Raw genomic sequence first — 17,009 nt, 5'->3', positions numbered from 1 at the left:
GGTAACTGTATAATGCATCTAATATTTGACCAATTAAAGATTTTCAGGCGATTCAGAAATATCTTCTCTCTCTCTCTCTCTAACTCAAAGGTTAAAAAAGGGGAAGGTCACAGTGAATGAAAACCTAACAACTCATTGTGTTTCTCTCTAAAGTTAAACAAAGATGGCTCTGACATTCAAACTCCATGCTATCATAATATGTAGAAGTTGGGTAGATGACATCCCAACCAGCAAACTATTCACTTCATGTAATTCAAAACCAACCCCTACTCTACTCTTTTTTTTTTTTATTCATTCTCTCTCACTTCATGTTATCTTTTGTGGATTATTTTTTATCAAATTCCATTCCCCTTTTTCTGTTCTTGTAGTTGCTCATCTAGACTCTATACGTAATGCTGAAGTATATTTCAGAGATTGGGAGGAAAAAATAAAAATGCAAAAGGCACAACCAGACCTAAACCCTAAGGTTCTTTTTCTCTTCATTTTCCATATTAGTAGGTTAATTCTTTTTGAGTTAAATTGTGGGTATTGCTTGGTTTCTTAATATTCATCTTGTTTTTTTTTTCCTCATTTAGGTCAAAGAATACTATCTTCTATTTGTAGATTTCATGTTATCCGACGATTCTGGTGCTTTTGATTTGCTTAAAAGATTTAAGGTAACAACAATATGAGTAGTATTTTTTTTTATTCTTATATTTAAAACAATACACATTTTAATTATTAAACAAAATATTGTGCAGTTAGATCCATATATGAAATGGGTAAACGTAATATTCGTGAATGAAAGATGGAATGATAAGGATGAACAAAGGTACCGGTCTTCATTAATTTGATTTTAACGAAACCTTTATTCTTGTTGTTTAAATAGACTAGTTATAGCACGTGCCTCCAGCACGTTAAATTTTTTGTTTAAATATAAATACAGGATTATGGTATCGGTTATCTCTTCCTGTTTCTAACCTCATCATAGTATAGGTTGTAATTAAGTAGGAAGATTGCAAAACTTATATTAATGAACAAATTGGAAAATAATAATGAAAGAAAAGTGTAGACTACAAATTATTAATTGGTTTTAACTTTTTAATAGGACTTGTATTAGGATATGAATTATAAGATTTCAAAAATCTAGAAAAAATTACAAGTTCTAGTAAGAATTTGATGCAGTATGAATGAATCCCTCCATTATATAATTTTATAAAGAATTTGGAAAAGATAAGTTAGGCAACATTTGCCCCCATGAAGAGTTTACTTCACCTGGTCTTATCTTAAGTGAAAAGTTTGATAAAAAGGAATAAAATCTAAAATTGAAAGCTTAAATGTGCCATTTTCTTTTTGTGGTAGCAATTTTGAATCATCTTTTATAAGAAATCGAACATGGAAGAAAATACATTATTTGAAAAACACCGTAGAGAATTTATTGTTTTCCCACTTTGATAGCTTGAGTCATATCTACGAGCACGAACAAAATGTATAGAGAGTGAGATAATAAGTACATACATTATACCGAAGAAGAGAAAAAGTATGCCAAAGGAAGGAGGCCAAGCGGACGATGAGAAGAAGCATCACATGTTCTCTATCTGAGTCCGTGAAGAGATTACAAATCCTTTATAAGAACTCAACCATATAAAACTACAAATAGACAAAGTAGGGAGAGAGAGATATTACAATGCATGATTTCAAGTGCAACTTGAACGTCAAAAGTGACTCAAAAAAGAAAAACCGAAAAACAACCTACGCAGTATACATCAGTGGTGATTATATACCTCAAGCTCCCTGAGGTCCCAATCAAATTCATATAACACCAGCAAGAAACAACAAACAAAAAATTAAAAACTCAATTACAAAAACATAATGTAAGAGACAAGAAAGCTAATAAGATAAAAATTGCGAAGATGTTTGAAATCATAACAAACAAACATACGTGGAAAGTACATTATAAAATGATAAAGACACTTATATTTTCGAAACAAAATAGAAGATTAACATATAATTACCCTAGACTAAGCAAGTTATCATGAAAAACAACTTATTCGATTTAAAAATCATCAACACTTGTTTTCCATTTCAATCCAAAAACGTTACAAAAATGATTATGAAACAAAATAGAAGATTAATAGATAATTACCCTAAGGCCGCGAAATGATTATGCAAAACAACTTATTACACACAATCATTGGCATGCACCTGTTTCCATCTTACTCCAAAAGCTTTATTCTCATATCTCTCTTCTCCTATATAAGTAATAACAAGAAAAATAATAAATCTGAGAAAGATGCAACCATCAACACTGCCTACTTGAAGTACATTATGATATTCTATATTTATAGCATGAATTTGAGGCTTAAGTTATAAATGAGCATTACAATGTTATCAGTAAAAAGTTCAATTTTGAGCTGAAATATTGAAGGTTCAGTTCAACAAATCAAGATTCAACTCCGAAAGAACGACATAACTACAAACCTAAACTAACGCTTCAACATTGCATTTAAGTTATTGGTTTTGGTGGATAACCTAAACAATCTTAGTTACAAAACAAATTAGTAATATCATTGAGTCAGATTTCATATATGACTTGGGAAAAATAGAAAAACAAATATGATAGCAGGGCTAATCATATCATTGATCCAGATTTCAGGGTTGTCGTAGGAAAAAGAAACAAACTGTACCTACTACACAGCAAATTAATCATATAAGCAAACAAATCTGAAGAAACTATATTAGATGTAGGAAACCGAAACACAACTAAAGTCATTCTGTAAAAAGCTAATCTTTCAAGTTTAAAGTGAATAATAAACTCAGTGTTCAGGAAATCAAATCAGATAAAAATGAACGAAAACAATTTTCTTTTTTAATAAGATGATATAATATTAAAAGAAAAAGCGAGAACAAGTACAAAGCTAGCCCCCAGGCTGGGTCGACAAAACTAAAGAAGAAAAAGCCCCAAGGGGGCAGACCAAAAAACTACCTGGCCCTATAGAGTATAGACCATATAGATTTACAAACTCATTATAAACGCGTTCCACCCTACGACCAATTCTGTAAAAGAAAGAGAGCGAGGCCACTTAAAATTTCTACTCCATTGGAAAATGAGACATTTAGCCGCGAAGTATAAAGAGTCTAGGGATCGCTTCTTGTCCCTAGTGGTATCCGAGATATCAGTAAAGGCGATGTACACTCTTTTAGCTGACAATTTTCAAACCAACCAGCCCATTTTCAGTATCATTTGGAAGAGCAACATCCCAATGAGAGTTAGCTTGTTCCTGTGGTCGGTCATGTTGGAAAGGATCCCGAATGTGGACAACTTGAGAAAGAGAGGCGTCACAACCCCGAATAGATGCAGTTTATGTGGGGTGGATGAGGAATCATGTACAGATCTGTTTGTTCGATGTGGGGTAACAAGGGGAGAGTGGAACAAATTCTTAGTTAGTATGAATATTGCTCGGACCTTTCCAGAGAATATTGCTGACATCTTTCTCGCATGGAAAGGAATTAAAGGTAACATCCACAAGAGAGCTATCGTGAATCTAATCCCGAAGGCGATCGTTTGGGTTGTTTGGTTAGGAAGGAACGAAATCATCTTTAGGGACAAGAAGCGATCCCTAGACTCTTTATACTTCGCGGTTAAATGTCTCATTTTCCAATGGAGTAGAAATCTATATATTCTATAGGGCCAGGTAGTTTATTGGTCTGTCCTCTTGGGGCTTTTTCTTCTTTAGTTTTGTCGACCCTGCCTGGGGGCTAGCTTTGTACTTGTTTTCGCTTTTTCTTTTAATATTATATCATCTTATTAAAAAAAAAACTCAATGTTTGTACAATGGAACGCATAACGGCATAAGGTACCCTTGGGTTGCTTCTTTATATCGATGATATCGTACTCACAGATGACATGATACTCAAAACTTCCATTTATGCAAGCGTGCTGAGTTGACGAGCTAACCGTTAGAGGAAGTCCAATCAGCCTAATCATATGAGTCATCTTTGAGTAATGAAAAGGGTTAAAGAATCTATTGAAGAGTTAGTTGGGTTCTTAGGAAGTTGATAGAAGTTTGTTAAGTTGTTAAACTCTTAACTTATAAGATACTCTCATAATGAAATTTACAAAATTCTTTCTAAATCTCGCGATAGCAGATGCAGAGACCAAGGAGTTTATATCTGTCTTGATGATCCTCTGGTACCATTAAAAGTGGAGCAAGTTAGAAATTCCTTACTTCAAGTAGAAGAATTGAAAGAGATGAGAAAGCAGTCCATGGTTCAGATGCAACAACCACCCTTACTACATCAACAACAAAGTGGGTATTATCTTATTCTCACTCTTACTACATCAACAACAAAGTTGGTTCATAGTTATCTTTTTTGTCGAATCGTAATCGAAAGATAAAATCAATCTCTACTACCTATCTTATTCCTCAATACTAGAATGTTGTGATTATTAGGAATCAAATTACATTATCGCTATTTTGTTGATTGCATTCATTGATGCCCAACGTAGTCTAAGAGTTACTTAACCGTATAATAGAACATTTGGCAACTATCTCAAGTAAAAGTCTGAAATTTGTTCGTAGTGGGTGTTCGATAAAAAAATTTGAAGTACAGATTTTGAATTCCTAAATCTTCACTAACAAATTAAAATTATTGCAGAATTCAAATTCCATGGCTTAATAATAAGTTCTACGATCAATGTGACTCGTGCTCCACCCATCCGCCACTTATTCGCTACTTGTAATTCAGATACCTTCTGCTCTTTCAATTCAGACTCTGTCTCTCTCTTTTCTTTAATGGGTTCTTATATTGCTCTGTTTTGGTTGTTGCAGTTAATACTGCAGGTTCTATAGCAAGTGCTCATCGAGTTCTTAATGAATGGGAGTCTAAAGGAGAAAAGGATTTCCAAGGAGCTCAACTTGAAGCACAATCACAGGTCTTAGTTTTATTTCCACTTCAATCTATTTCTGTTTCCAACAATGCTATTTAGTCCGACAAAAAGTGGCCGGAAAAGGCCAAATTTGCACATGAAGTCAACAATTTTGTCTTGTCAGATCTTTTCGGACTATTTTTTGTCGGGCCAAATAACATTTTCCTTCAATTTCAGAAAATTAAGGGCTTTCTTTGTTTGTTCCTTATCATTTACTCTGTCTTGTCGTTCTTTATAGGAAAAGGAAATCTTCATTTTATTTATAGATTACTACTTAGAATTGCCGGGCCTTTCAGGATTTGAATTGCTCAAACTTTACAAGGTAAACAAATCCTCTTACCCTTTTTCTTCTATCCTTTTGTTTACTTATTTTAATCTCAAACTGCAGAAAACTCCGCATCTTAGACATATACATGTTGTAATAATGTCATGCGGCAACGATTTAGATGTTTATGACAGGTATGTTTCTTTAAATTGCAGTAGTTAAAGCAAATAAATTTAGGATTATAACTTTTTTATTTTTTAACATTTTTTTATGGGTTTTTGTTTACGAGTTACAGTTCTATAGCGGAAGGTGCATTGATGTGTATCGCTCATCCTCTCACTGTATCCCAAGTGGAGTTGATTATACTACACACACGACAATTAGAAGAGGTGAAATAACTTCATTGAAAATGAACAATATGTGTGAGGCTTCCCAATCTTTTTGCCCTAATAACCCCTTCTCAAGCGAGTCACAGAAATCTTAGCGAGATAGTTCCTCGAAACAGCTACGTCTAAGTTTCCCTTTAAGTCCCCTTAATTTAGTATCTTATTGGTTTCAGTATTAATCATGTGAAATCACTATATCGACATAAACATATTATTAAAGGAGACTTGCTGGTCGTGATAAAGGTGTGTTTATTTTTTGATTTCTTGAAATCAAAGTTTAATTAAGTTTAGTAATTTAAGTTAGATTTGAAAAGCGTTTTGTACTTCCATTCATTCAGCTTTTATCAATAAAAAAGCTCCCTAAATTTTCTTACTCAACTTGCTTTATTTTATTGCTTTCTATCGATTTCTAGTTCTTTTAGTTCCGTTAGTTTAGATTATTATTCTTTTCCAGTGTGTTGACGTCATTTTGTGTTCAGAACTAGTTTTTTGGAACAATGTTGAAAGAGTTAATTCCTATATGGCCCCGTACTTTGTGACCAGCTTCCTTTATGGCCCCCAAATTTCTGTAAATTCAAATATGGCCCCCTATTTTCATGGAAATGTCATAACTACCCTTCCCATTAATATATTTTCAAAATAAAATTAAAAACAAAAACCTAAATTCCACCTCACTTCCCTCTCCACCACTCATCTCTCTCCACGTCACCTCTCTCCAACTCACCTCTCTATCTCTCTCCAAGTCAGCACTCTCATGAAGGTCGCCGGCCGGAAAATTTTCCGGCCGGCGACCTTCAAACTTAAAAAAAAAAAAAAGAATTTTTTTTCACTCACCTCTCTCTCTCTCTCCAATCAGCACTCTCATGAAGGTCGCCGGAATTTTCCGGCCGCCGACCTTCAAACTTAAAAAAAAAAAAAAAAAAAATTTTTTTTTCACTCACCTCTCTCTCTCTCTCTCCAATCAGCACTCTCATGAAGGTCGCCGGTCGGCAAATTTTCCGGCCGGCGACCTTCATACTTAAAAAACAAAAAATTTTTTTTTTTTTTTTTCACTCATCTCTCTCTCTCTAAAGATTCCGGCGAAGGGCCAAAAACTTGATGGGCCTAAAAGGTTACCCTAAATAGGTCACCACCCGCAAGTATACGGGCGTCAAGTGATAATACCGGTAAGACCGGGTCGATCCGCAGGGACTAAGTGAAACCTATCCTAATACTTAGAAGTAACACGGTTTTCTTTTCAAAATTGGTTTTTGGTGATTAAAGAATAAAAATGTATAAATAAACGGAAATTAAATCGAACCAAATTAGAATGGAGGAATCTAGGGCTTAGGAATTGACCACATAACATCACTTTTGAGAACAACCATTTTAGGCAACTTAAATCTCTCTTTTTATAACTCAAAATTCGAGATAATGAACTACCCGAATTTCGGAATATGTTTTCGTTAAAACATGGTTGATAATCATAAACTTGTAATTGTTTTATTTTTGGAAAACGAATCTCTAAACTATTGGCTATTAATCGATAAGCATACACCATCAAATAACTTAATCTAAGTATGATGTATCAAATTAAAAACATAGACAATGAAAAGAAAATAGGTTTAACAAACTAAAACAACTTAAACCCTAAGGCACATCGAGTGATTTGATTAACTAAAAATGTGTCTCTAAGTGATAAGTTATGGGTTTCTTCATAAAACCCTAAAAGAAGAGTTAGTTACTCATAATCATCGATAACATAAGAATATAAACTCATTATAAAATCAGAGATAAAGAGTAATAAAGAAGATCACCAAAGAAGAGGCTTCCTGATGATACTCCAATTTGCTTCTTAATGATGATAACTATATTGATGAGGGAGTAGTGTGATGAATCTTTACCAAGGTCTTCTTGTAAGAACATAAAAGAAAACTTAAAGGTACTATTGAATCTCTCTGTAAAGGAGAAGAAAAGTTGAATCAAAGTCTCTCACAAACTCACTTCACCCCTCTCTAAAACTTGTACAAAGAAGAAACAAAGATAATGGGACTTGGTATGAAGACTTCTTTCTCTCTTTATAAAACAATCTTTATTTCTCTGTCTCTCTATCTCTCAACAATAATCTCTCTCTAATCAAACAGAACAACGAAGGAAGCGACCTTCATGAGAGTGCTGATTGGAGAGAGAGAGAGAGATAGAGGTGAGTGAAAAAATTTTTTTTTTTTTTTTTTTAAGTTTGAAGGTCGCCGGCCGGAAAATTTTCCGGCCGGCGACCTTCATGAGAGTGCTGATTGGAGAGAGAGAGAGAGAGGTGAGTGGAAAAAATATATATATTTTTTTTTTTAAGTTTGAAGGTCGCCGGCCGGTAAATTTTCCGGCCGGCGACCTTCATGAGAGTGCTGACTTGGAGAGAGAGAGAGAGGTGAGTTGGAGAGAGATGAGTGGTGGAGAGGGAAGTGAGGTGGAATTTAGGTTTTTGTTTTTAATTTTATTTTGAAAATATATTAATTGGAAGGGTAGTTATGACATTTCTATGAAAATAGAGGGCCATATTTGAATTTACAGAAATTTGGGGGCCATAAAGGAAGCTGGTCACAAAGTAGGGGGCCATATAGGAATTAACCATGTTGAAATGTATTTAGTTGATGAAAGATAATTAGAACAGAGAAAAATTCAAGAGAAAAAGTTAACAATTTGGTTAGGATTTTTTTTTTCAAATAAGTTACTAGCATAACTTAGATATGTATTTGGTCGATGAAATAGATATAGTGATGGAGGAAACAATAATCTATAACATCAGGGGGTTTGAAAATTAAAATCAAAAAAATTATAGAATCTTCAAATGTAAGACAGAACAAGAACTAATTATAACAAATAATCAATAAAATCGGGGAAGAGATGAAAGAATATAAAACATAATCAAGGTGTCTGATGAATGATGATGAAACATATCAGAAATTGGAAGATTAATCAAATTAAGATAAAGTAATAACACATATCTCATCTAATCGAGATAGACGAGCACTGTCCGTTTCGGTCAGCATTTGGGATGTGAAAAGTTATGGAGGGCCGAGCGGGAAATTCATCAATTGCCATATTTCACAGGGTTGCCTTTAGGGTCCGGTCCGTTTGGGTCCGGTCCGTTTGATAGGTGTAAAAATATTTGATGCGAAGAGCATTTTTATGGGAAAGAAATCTCACATTTTACATGTGAAATCAGATTTTAGCGTGTTGACATAAACTCCAGAAAGCCTTGGAGGTCTCAGGTTCAAATCCCAGAGAAGGTGGAATCTTTGGTTATTTGATTTGGGATTATTAGGGTATAATTAATGTAGTTGGCCTTTAGGCCATTGTCTTGTTAGGCTATAGGTCCGGTCTTGTTTCAGTTTGAGTTGGCAGTTATTGAGTTTATCACATCTTTGATGTATCAATGTCATGTAACGAATAACGTTGATCGTAGTCGACTTCCAAAAAAAAAAAAAAAAAAGGAGGGCCTTTAGAGAATAATGCACTGATTGGGCTTTGGGCTTTTATGCAATCCATTAAGAATTTTCATCTGGCCCATTCACCCTAACTAACTTCAACTAACTCTTTCTTGATTCTGTGATTTAAGGTCTACAATATTTTCTCTGATCCTGCCTTTCATCCGTTTGATCAAAACTGATGTTGACCAAGATTTGTAGTTGTTGACTATCATTAACTACCAAATCCCAACTGAAATTAATCATTTCTGTTTCAAAGTAACAGAAATTCTTGACTTCCAATTCTTGGGGTTTTAGAGTATTATAAATAGGTTCATTAATATCCACCCAAACCATCTCCCAAATCAGACTTTCTCTCTCTTCTTCTTGTTCTTCATTTGTTTCAATTACTCTTGAGATTAACATCTTGTTTCTCTCTCTAAAAACTCAAAATGGTAGATTCTCATGTCTGTGTAGTAAGTCCCACTGGTGATGAAGACCTGAGATTCACAACTAACCAACTAGTCGGACAACTTACCAATGGTAATTTTAAGTCTCTCTCTCTCTCTCTCTCTATCTCTCTCTCTCTCTTTCTATCTCATGTTCTTATCACTTTTGCAGTAAGATCCAGTATCACTTATCCTAGTCCAAATAATGCTCTCAGAGATCTCCGAAATTGGGCTATGAATCAATTAGCACTCCAAAATTCTTTGAATCGAATATCCCTAAACCCAGATCCACAAGTAGGATTTTCTTGATAAATTTTTGTAAATTTCAAGAGTTTGGTTTCATTTATTTACTTTATTCTTAATAACTGGTTTCTCTTTCTCATTTCCAGAGACATGAAGTCTATTTTCTGATTACGGAATTTGATTTTCCTATTAATGATATGTCTTGTTATGAATTTCTTCAAAGGATTAGGGTAAACCCATTTTTCCTCATATCAATCTTTTTCTCTGTTTTCGAATTGAATTGTCTTTGAAATGTATTGATTATAATGGAATGAACAAACTGCAGAGCATTCCTAATTCCAGATACATACATGTTATGGTCATGGATTCCGCTTATGATGCAATAAGACATCGAAGGTACAACGATTTGGTTTATAGATCAACGATTTGGTTTATAGATCAACGATTTGCTTTATTCTTCTTTAATTTTGTTTTTTTTGTTGTTGATTAGTTGTCTAGACAGAGGAGCTCATTACTCTACGAAACCAATGGATGCCCCGAAAATGGAAAGCCTTAAACATGAATTCATAAATCGACAAATTCTTCGTATTCACGAAGACCAAAGACAAAGGGCTATTCATATTGAACAAGTACGAAGACATATAGCTCAAAGGCAAGAAGCTCAAAGGCAAGAAGCTCAAAGACAAGAAGCTCAAAGGCAAGAAGCTCAAAGACAAGAAGCTCAAAGACAAGAAGCTCAAAGGCAAGAAGCTCAAAGGCAAGAAGCTCAAAGGCAAGAGGCTCAAAGGCAAGAAGCTCAAAGACAACTTGATCCACCAAGTAATAGGGGAGGATGTAGACTTTGATCCTGTCTTGATTTCTTCATAACACAAGGTTTCCCAATAAAGATATGATCAATCTACTTACACTACTACTACTACTACTACTACTATTTTTTTTTTTGTAACACAAGGTATAATTCCTTCTTTTTTTTCCTTTTGTCATCTTGACACCAATGTAGAGAGAGAGAGAGAGAGAGAGAGAGAGAGAGAGAGAGAGAGAGAGAGAGAGAGAGAGAGAGGGAGTTGTTATCCTGTATGCATTTCATGAACCATAAAAACCAGGTTAATTCTGCTTTCTATTGCTATTTCTTTTTATGACATTCAGAGGACTCAAATTAGTGCCCCAATTTAAATCCTATAGGTTGAAGTTAAGAATACAAGGCATGGAGGCTGGGGCAATTGTTTCCTCCAAATGTTTGGATTGACAGTTATGTACACAATAATTTTGGGGACAGTTGATAGGAGCCAAGTAGGAGGAAGAGGCCTTCGGATGAGCAATGAATTAGTCGGGATGGACGCATAGAGAAAACCCATCTTAAAATGTACATACTTTTCGTTTGCTTGAGTTTTCCGTTTTTGACATTAGAGTTAACGGCCTTAAGACTTCACAGCTTAATAACGTGGTTAGAACTTACTCTTGACCGTTGATCAACTTTTGTAAACCCAGAAAAACCCACCAGGAAGCTCACTTACTTCTTCGACTTTGCTTTCTGTCTTCTTCCTCTAATGGTGAAGATCAGAAATCGACAGAGGTTAGAATAAGAAAAAAAATTAATAAGCATCTCATCTTATCCACACTAAGTTTCAACAAACATCAAATCACTCTACAGAAAAAGCAAATCAGATTATAAAAATGAACATCACATTTACTTCTTTTGGTTTATCACAATGTATAACAGAGTTTCCAAATCCAACCGAAAAACTTACTGCGATATACACGCTACGAATCTTTAAGACATAAATTGATTTACATAGACTGTTAAAAAATAAAACATCCTCACAAATCCTATTGCCGAAAATAAAATGTAGGAACTTTAATATAGGTGTGTATCTTTTATAACTTTGTGTTCTTTAGGTGTCCGATTGGATTAATTCGAGCCAAAATGAATATCGTAATACCCTTTTTTTATCAAAACAAGTTAAACTAAGACGACTTATATGTACATGTGAATGCAGGTGAGACGATGATCGGTAATGTGGAAAGCGTTAAGACGGCTTGGCCGGGGGATTACCTTCCAGATAATACAGCTTGCAAGAACAATTGCTTTACCAAGTATGGTGTTGCTGCATAGAAAGCATATTGCCAGAATATGTATTACCCTTATCACTACTGTGTTTGTATCTATAAATGTTGACACTGTCTCTGCTTGTCTATGCATTCTCTGATTCTCTCTCTCTCTCTCTCCCTCTCTTTCCTCTCATATCTTGACTCCATTCCTCTTTTGTCTTAATGAATAAGTGAATGTAGTCAATTATGGTTATACTTATATCTCAATATAAGATGCTACCTTGTGAGAAAACTTAAAATGAGCTAAATTTGATCATATCTTTATAATGCCATGTTCATATTGTTGTAATTAACCTTGTACACTGTCTGCAGTTTCTTAATAAATTAGGGAGATTTCTCTAATTTTGAAACAAACTAGAAGAAATGTGGAGCGGCTAAAAGCACCCAAAAATTGTTGTTAGCACCTGGGGGATGAAATTGACTAAGGTCAATCCCCTTTGACCCAAACTCTATTGGCATCCGGACATAGATCGACCCGTCCGAAACCCAAAGAAAGCAAGGCTACGGATTCAGATGAGTGGCTTCCTTTGACACATTATAATTGGGTAGGTTGTCAATTTCACACTAAAACTAGTAGGGGTGTACTATCCTATTTATTTGGGTTCTAGGAAGCACACACCTAGCAGAGTTGTTCAATGTCATCCTAGCATGCAATAAAAAGTAAATGTTAATTTATCTATTATATTAAAACAGATCAGTCGGTTATCCAGGGGATAAGTCTGGCCGTCCATTTTATTTTAGAGATTTACCTTTGATTAGATCGAACGACTGATATAAAATCTTTTTTAGTGTAATTTGACATAAAAAATAAGGGTATTAGTGTAAACAATTAATTATTTTGAATATTCGGTTACAATCTCCCTAAAATAACTATATCTCAGGCATCTTCTCACTCACGATTGCACATTCATTTTCCCCTTAATTTTAGTGATTCGGTTTGCACATCCACTTTCCCCTTAATTTTAGTGATTCGGTTAGACTTCTAAGTGAGTTCAAAATTGTATAAATACAGTTCTCCCTCTCTACTCTTCAAACACATGGTTATCACTCTCCCCTGTAATTTTATCTTATTTATGTTGTGATTTAAATTTATTTTCTTCTCCTCGAAGGCGTTAGCCAAGAGGGATCTTCCCCGTCCGTAGGACGGGGAGGGAACCTAGTTCTCATAAAAGGAAAGCAAAACGACCATGATGCAAGTCTTCTAAGGTCAATATAGTCTTTTCATACGTTTTGATAGAATAGAACCTAGGCTTTTGACATTACTATGACTTTATGAGATACCCCAATGGCCTTCATGTATGGAGCATTGGAGTTTTTTTGGCTGCAAATGAAGCATTGGAGTTCTTTTTATAATGATAAGTGGGAGAAGCCCGAATCGAATACAATGGAAAAAAGAAGTAAAAAAAACGGGTCCGTGAGTTTTAAGTCCAAAATAAAGTTCAAAAAGGGTTTAAGGTCTAATTTTCTCAGAAAATGGGTTTTTAGTCCTTTTCCGTTTTGAAGTAACATTGTTGATACATAATGTGTTATGTATGACACATATAAAGAAAAATGAAATAAAGTATGAAACTTTAACAATAAATAACAGGTAATTTATGAAACAAAACAAGAATCGATAAACAGAAAAACACTATAACATTGACATATAAACATACTTTAACTAAGTTGGACTAAATATCCATTATAATTATTATTTTGGCTTAAAATCCTATATTAATATTAGGGTGGACTAAATGTGTATTTAGGGGTAGATTTTTGGACTAGAAATCTAAAATTTAATTTCTTCTGTAACTCACATCAATTATCTTCGATTTAATATTTGAATTACTGTATCATGGGTTGGACTTCCTAGGTGGATCTTAACTGGGCCAATAGAGAGAGCATAACAGCCCAATTCAGCTTGTACAATCACTTGATGTGTCAGACTCGGGTATAACTCCGCAGTTTGAGGCTAAATCGTAACTGTAATATATTTGACAATTTAAAGATTTCAGGCGATTCAGAGATATTTTCTCTCTCTCACTAACTCAAAGGTTATCAAAGGTTAAAAAAAAGGGGAAAGTCACAGTGAAAGAACAACTCATTGTTATTCTCTCTAAAGTTAAACAAAGATGGCTCTGACATTCAAACTCCATGCTATCATAATATGTAGAAGTTTTTTTTTTTGTTAAGGCATAATATGTAGAAGTTGGGTAGATGACATGATTGATATCCCAACCAGCAAACTATTCACTTCATGTAATTCAAAACCAACCCCTACTCTACTCTTTTTTTTTTTTATTCATTCTCTCTCACTTCATGTTATCTTTTGTGGATTATTTTTTATCAAATTCCATTCCCCTTTTTCTGTTCTTGTAGTTGCTCATCTAGACTCTATACGTAATGCTGAAGTATATTTCAAAGATTGGGAGGCAAAAATAAAAATGCAAAAGGCACAACCAGAACTAAACCCTAAGGTTCTTTTTTCTCTTCATCCCTTATTAGTAGGCCCCTATTCTTTTTTAGTTAAATTGTGGGTATTGCTTAGTGTTGGAAGATCTCCTCCACTCGGCTAAACCGAGTGGATTAGGTCCACGGTTAGGATAAGGATTCCTAAGTTAATTAGGTTTCCTAGTATAATTAGGATTGTTGTATTTTAGATAGAGTTAATTAGAGTTTCATATTTCTAAACTTCTCCTATGTAAACCTATATAAAGAGATCCATACATAATGTAATATCAAGTTGTAAGTTAATAACAAAAGGTTTTCACCTATCTCTCTCTCTCTCTCGGTTATCATCATCATCACTCGGTTTCCACCTCAATCACCATTACAACACAAACTCGGGACATCACCCGAGTTCTTCATCATCATATCTCGGCCTTTACCGAGAACCACACTACACACTCTCGGTTATAACCGAGAGGTGCTGTGATCACTCTCGGCTATACCGAGAGCATAACAATCCCACTCACCGAAGTGTCAAGCTTAACATCTTGGCTTCATCTCATCATCTTCCTCGAATTTCATCGAGTTGATTACTTCGAGGTTTAATCCTCTTCACATGGTATAAGAGCCTAAATTTTTTTTTTTTTGAATCATGACTACTCCCAAAACTTCGGAAACTTCTCAAGTTCACAATAACATCAATAGTGGACCGTTTGATGTTCACCATTCGGATTCCCCCACTACTATTCTTATTACACCACTTCTCACCGGTGATAATTATTCCTCATGGTCTCGAGGAATGTCAAAAGCCTTACGAGCAAAAGGCAAACTAGGTTTCGTAGATGGAAGCATCAACAAACCCACCGATCCTAATGAGTTAGAACAATGGGGACGATGTAACGATCTCGTCTCTAGTTGGCTTATCAATTCGGTAGACCCACCTCTTCGATCATCCATCTTATATGATGAGACGGCTTCCGATATATGGCATAATCTTTATGACCGATTCCATCAAAGTAATGCTCCGAAAATCTTTCAACTCAAGAGAGCAATTTCTTGTCTTAAACAAGACAATTCCGACGTTTCAACATACTTTACTAATATCAAGGCTCTTCAAGACGAACTCAATTCCTTGTTAATCTCCGAGCCTTGTACATGTGGTCATGGTCGTTCCTTGGTAGAAAGAACTAACCAAGATAGAGCCATGGAGTTTCTCCAAGGACTTAACGATAGATTTTCCTCTATTCGGAGTCAAATTTTGTTGATTGAACCCTTCCCATCAATCCTACGTATTCATTCCCTTATTAAACAAGAAGAGGTTCAACAAAATCTCATTACTCCTATGCATATCGACTCCAACAACGCTGCCCTTGCCGTTGGTAATAATGAATATAATCAAAACCATTACAACGGTTCGGAGAGGCAACGTACAAAAAGACCTCGACCCTTTTGTGACAATTGCAAGATTCATGGTCATGATGTTACTTCTTGCTATAAGATTCATGGTTATCCACCCAATTATGGTCAACGCAATCGAAATCGCAATCGCCAAGACCCTATGGCCAACTCGGTTTTGGATCAAGGTACGGGGGTGCCTACAGCAACTTCGTTAACTAATGAGCAATACCAAAACGTCCTTGCCTTTTTGGAACGATCTCAACAGCCCACATCTACTAATTCTAACGGCACCAACAAAGATCCTCTAGTCAACTTAACGGGTAAGTTTTCTTCTTCTTTTCATCCTCCTTGGGTCATTGATTCGGGAGCCGCTAAACATATTTGTTCAAATCTCTCAAGATTTTCTTCTTATTCCCTTGCTCCACCGGACTTATATGTTCGTTTACCGGATGGTTCCCGAATCAAGGTTGATCACATTGGTACCATCTATTTTTCAAATAGATTTTATTTACAAGATGTGCTTCATATTCCATCTTTTCAATTTAACCTCATATCTATTTCTCAAATATCTAATTCACTTCGTTGTACCGTCCTTTTTGACCGCAATTTGTGTGTTTTTCAGGACCGAACAACGAGGACGGAGATTGGGCATGGTAGTCTTCATGATGACCTTTACTTCCTTCGCACGGAGCGTCCCATCCTTTCGGTTTCAAGTTTAGATAGTTCTAGTCATGAGTCTTTTTCTTTATGGCACTCCCGCTTGGGACATCCATCTTTTAGTCGTTTTCAATTTTTTAATTCTAAACTTTCCTGTTTGAATTTTAAATTTTTATCTAATAAAGTATCGTGCGAAATTTGTCCACTTTCTAAACAATCTAGGTTACCTTTCCCACTTAGTACTTCTTCTATCTCTCATATATTTGAGTTAGTCCATGCGGACGTATGGGGACCCTTTCCGGTCCCATCCACCTCCGGGTGTAGATATTTTTTAACCCTTGTCGACGATTATTCACGTTGTACTTGGATTTTTCTTATGAGTTCCAAATCGAATGTTAGCAAATTCATAACTAATTTTTTCGATTATGTTTCCACGCAATTCAATTGCAAAATCAAAACATTGCGATCAGACAATGGATCCGAATTCATGAACTCCTATTTACAAAATTGGTTCATAGAAAAAGGAATTGTACACCAACGAAGTTGTACTTACACACCACAACAAAACGGGGTGGTTGAACGAAAACATCTCCACATTCTTGAAGTGGCCCGTTCCTTACGTCTTCAAGCAAATCTTCCTCTCTTCTTTTGGGGAGAATGTGTGTTAACCGCGGTTTATTTGATAAATAAATTACCGACACCCAACCTAAAAGGTAAGTCTCC

General features: G+C 35.1%; 3 protein-coding genes across 4 annotated transcripts in view; all 3 read left to right on the top strand.

Moving 5' to 3' along the window:
• Nucleotides 1-5,935, top strand: LOC147545566 (uncharacterized). The gene is made up of 10 exons (XM_086636312.1): nucleotides 1-248; nucleotides 369-466; nucleotides 576-656; nucleotides 741-811; nucleotides 4,129-4,289; nucleotides 4,639-4,719; nucleotides 4,812-4,915; nucleotides 5,148-5,231; nucleotides 5,298-5,368; nucleotides 5,470-5,935. The coding sequence occupies exons 1-10, from the start codon at nucleotides 164-166 to the stop codon at nucleotides 5,570-5,572; spliced, it is 939 nt and encodes a 312-aa protein (XP_086492438.1). The 5' UTR covers nucleotides 1-163; the 3' UTR covers nucleotides 5,573-5,935.
• A 3,414-nt stretch (nucleotides 5,936-9,349) lies between these two features.
• On the top strand, nucleotides 9,350-10,813 carry LOC147545565 (uncharacterized). 2 transcript variants are annotated; one of them, XM_086636470.1, is made up of 6 exons: nucleotides 9,354-9,546; nucleotides 9,625-9,746; nucleotides 9,842-9,925; nucleotides 10,021-10,091; nucleotides 10,186-10,347; nucleotides 10,423-10,813. In XM_086636470.1, exons 1-6 carry the CDS (start codon nucleotides 9,456-9,458, stop codon nucleotides 10,538-10,540), a joined length of 648 nt encoding a protein of 215 aa, XP_086492596.1. In that variant the 5' UTR covers nucleotides 9,354-9,455; the 3' UTR covers nucleotides 10,541-10,813. The 2 variants fall into 2 exon arrangements, with proteins under 2 accessions (XP_086492595.1, XP_086492596.1); XM_086636469.1 differs by having other exon boundaries at nucleotides 9,350-9,546; nucleotides 10,186-10,813.
• A 3,355-nt stretch (nucleotides 10,814-14,168) lies between these two features.
• LOC147545562 (uncharacterized) overlaps nucleotides 14,169-17,009 on the top strand; it is a 41,126-nt gene continuing 38,285 nt past the window's right edge. The window contains exon 1 of the mRNA XM_086634487.1: nucleotides 14,169-14,260. Within this exon, the coding sequence (XP_086490613.1) occupies nucleotides 14,228-14,260 (33 nt within the window). The 5' untranslated portion in view covers nucleotides 14,169-14,227. The remainder of the gene's footprint in view (nucleotides 14,261-17,009) is intronic.

The sequence above is a fragment of the Eschscholzia californica genome, unplaced genomic scaffold, assembly GCF_041429995.1.
Source record: "Eschscholzia californica isolate CP2 unplaced genomic scaffold, dmEscCali1.0.p SCAF_4, whole genome shotgun sequence".
Lineage (NCBI taxonomy): Eukaryota > Viridiplantae > Streptophyta > Magnoliopsida > Ranunculales > Papaveraceae > Eschscholzia > Eschscholzia californica.
This window is presented reverse-complemented; position numbering and strand designations above follow the sequence as displayed.

Bases quoted from the DNA above. Each gene is read 5' to 3' on its own strand.
- LOC147545566 (XM_086636312.1), top strand. From the start codon at position 164: ATGGCTCTGACATTCAAACTCCATGCTATCATAATATGTAGAAGTTGG. The intron at 657-740 runs GTAACAACAATA...AATATTGTGCAG, and splicing joins ATTTGCTTAAAAGATTTAAG to TTAGATCCATATATGAAATG. The intron at 4,720-4,811 runs GTAATTCAGATA...TGGTTGTTGCAG, and splicing joins CCGCCACTTATTCGCTACTT to TTAATACTGCAGGTTCTATA.
- LOC147545565 (XM_086636469.1), top strand. From the start codon at position 9,456: ATGGTAGATTCTCATGTCTGTGTAGTAAGTCCCACTGGTGATGAAGAC. The intron at 9,547-9,624 runs GTAATTTTAAGT...TCACTTTTGCAG, and splicing joins AGTCGGACAACTTACCAATG to TAAGATCCAGTATCACTTAT. The intron at 10,092-10,185 runs GTACAACGATTT...GTTGTTGATTAG, and splicing joins GATGCAATAAGACATCGAAG to TTGTCTAGACAGAGGAGCTC.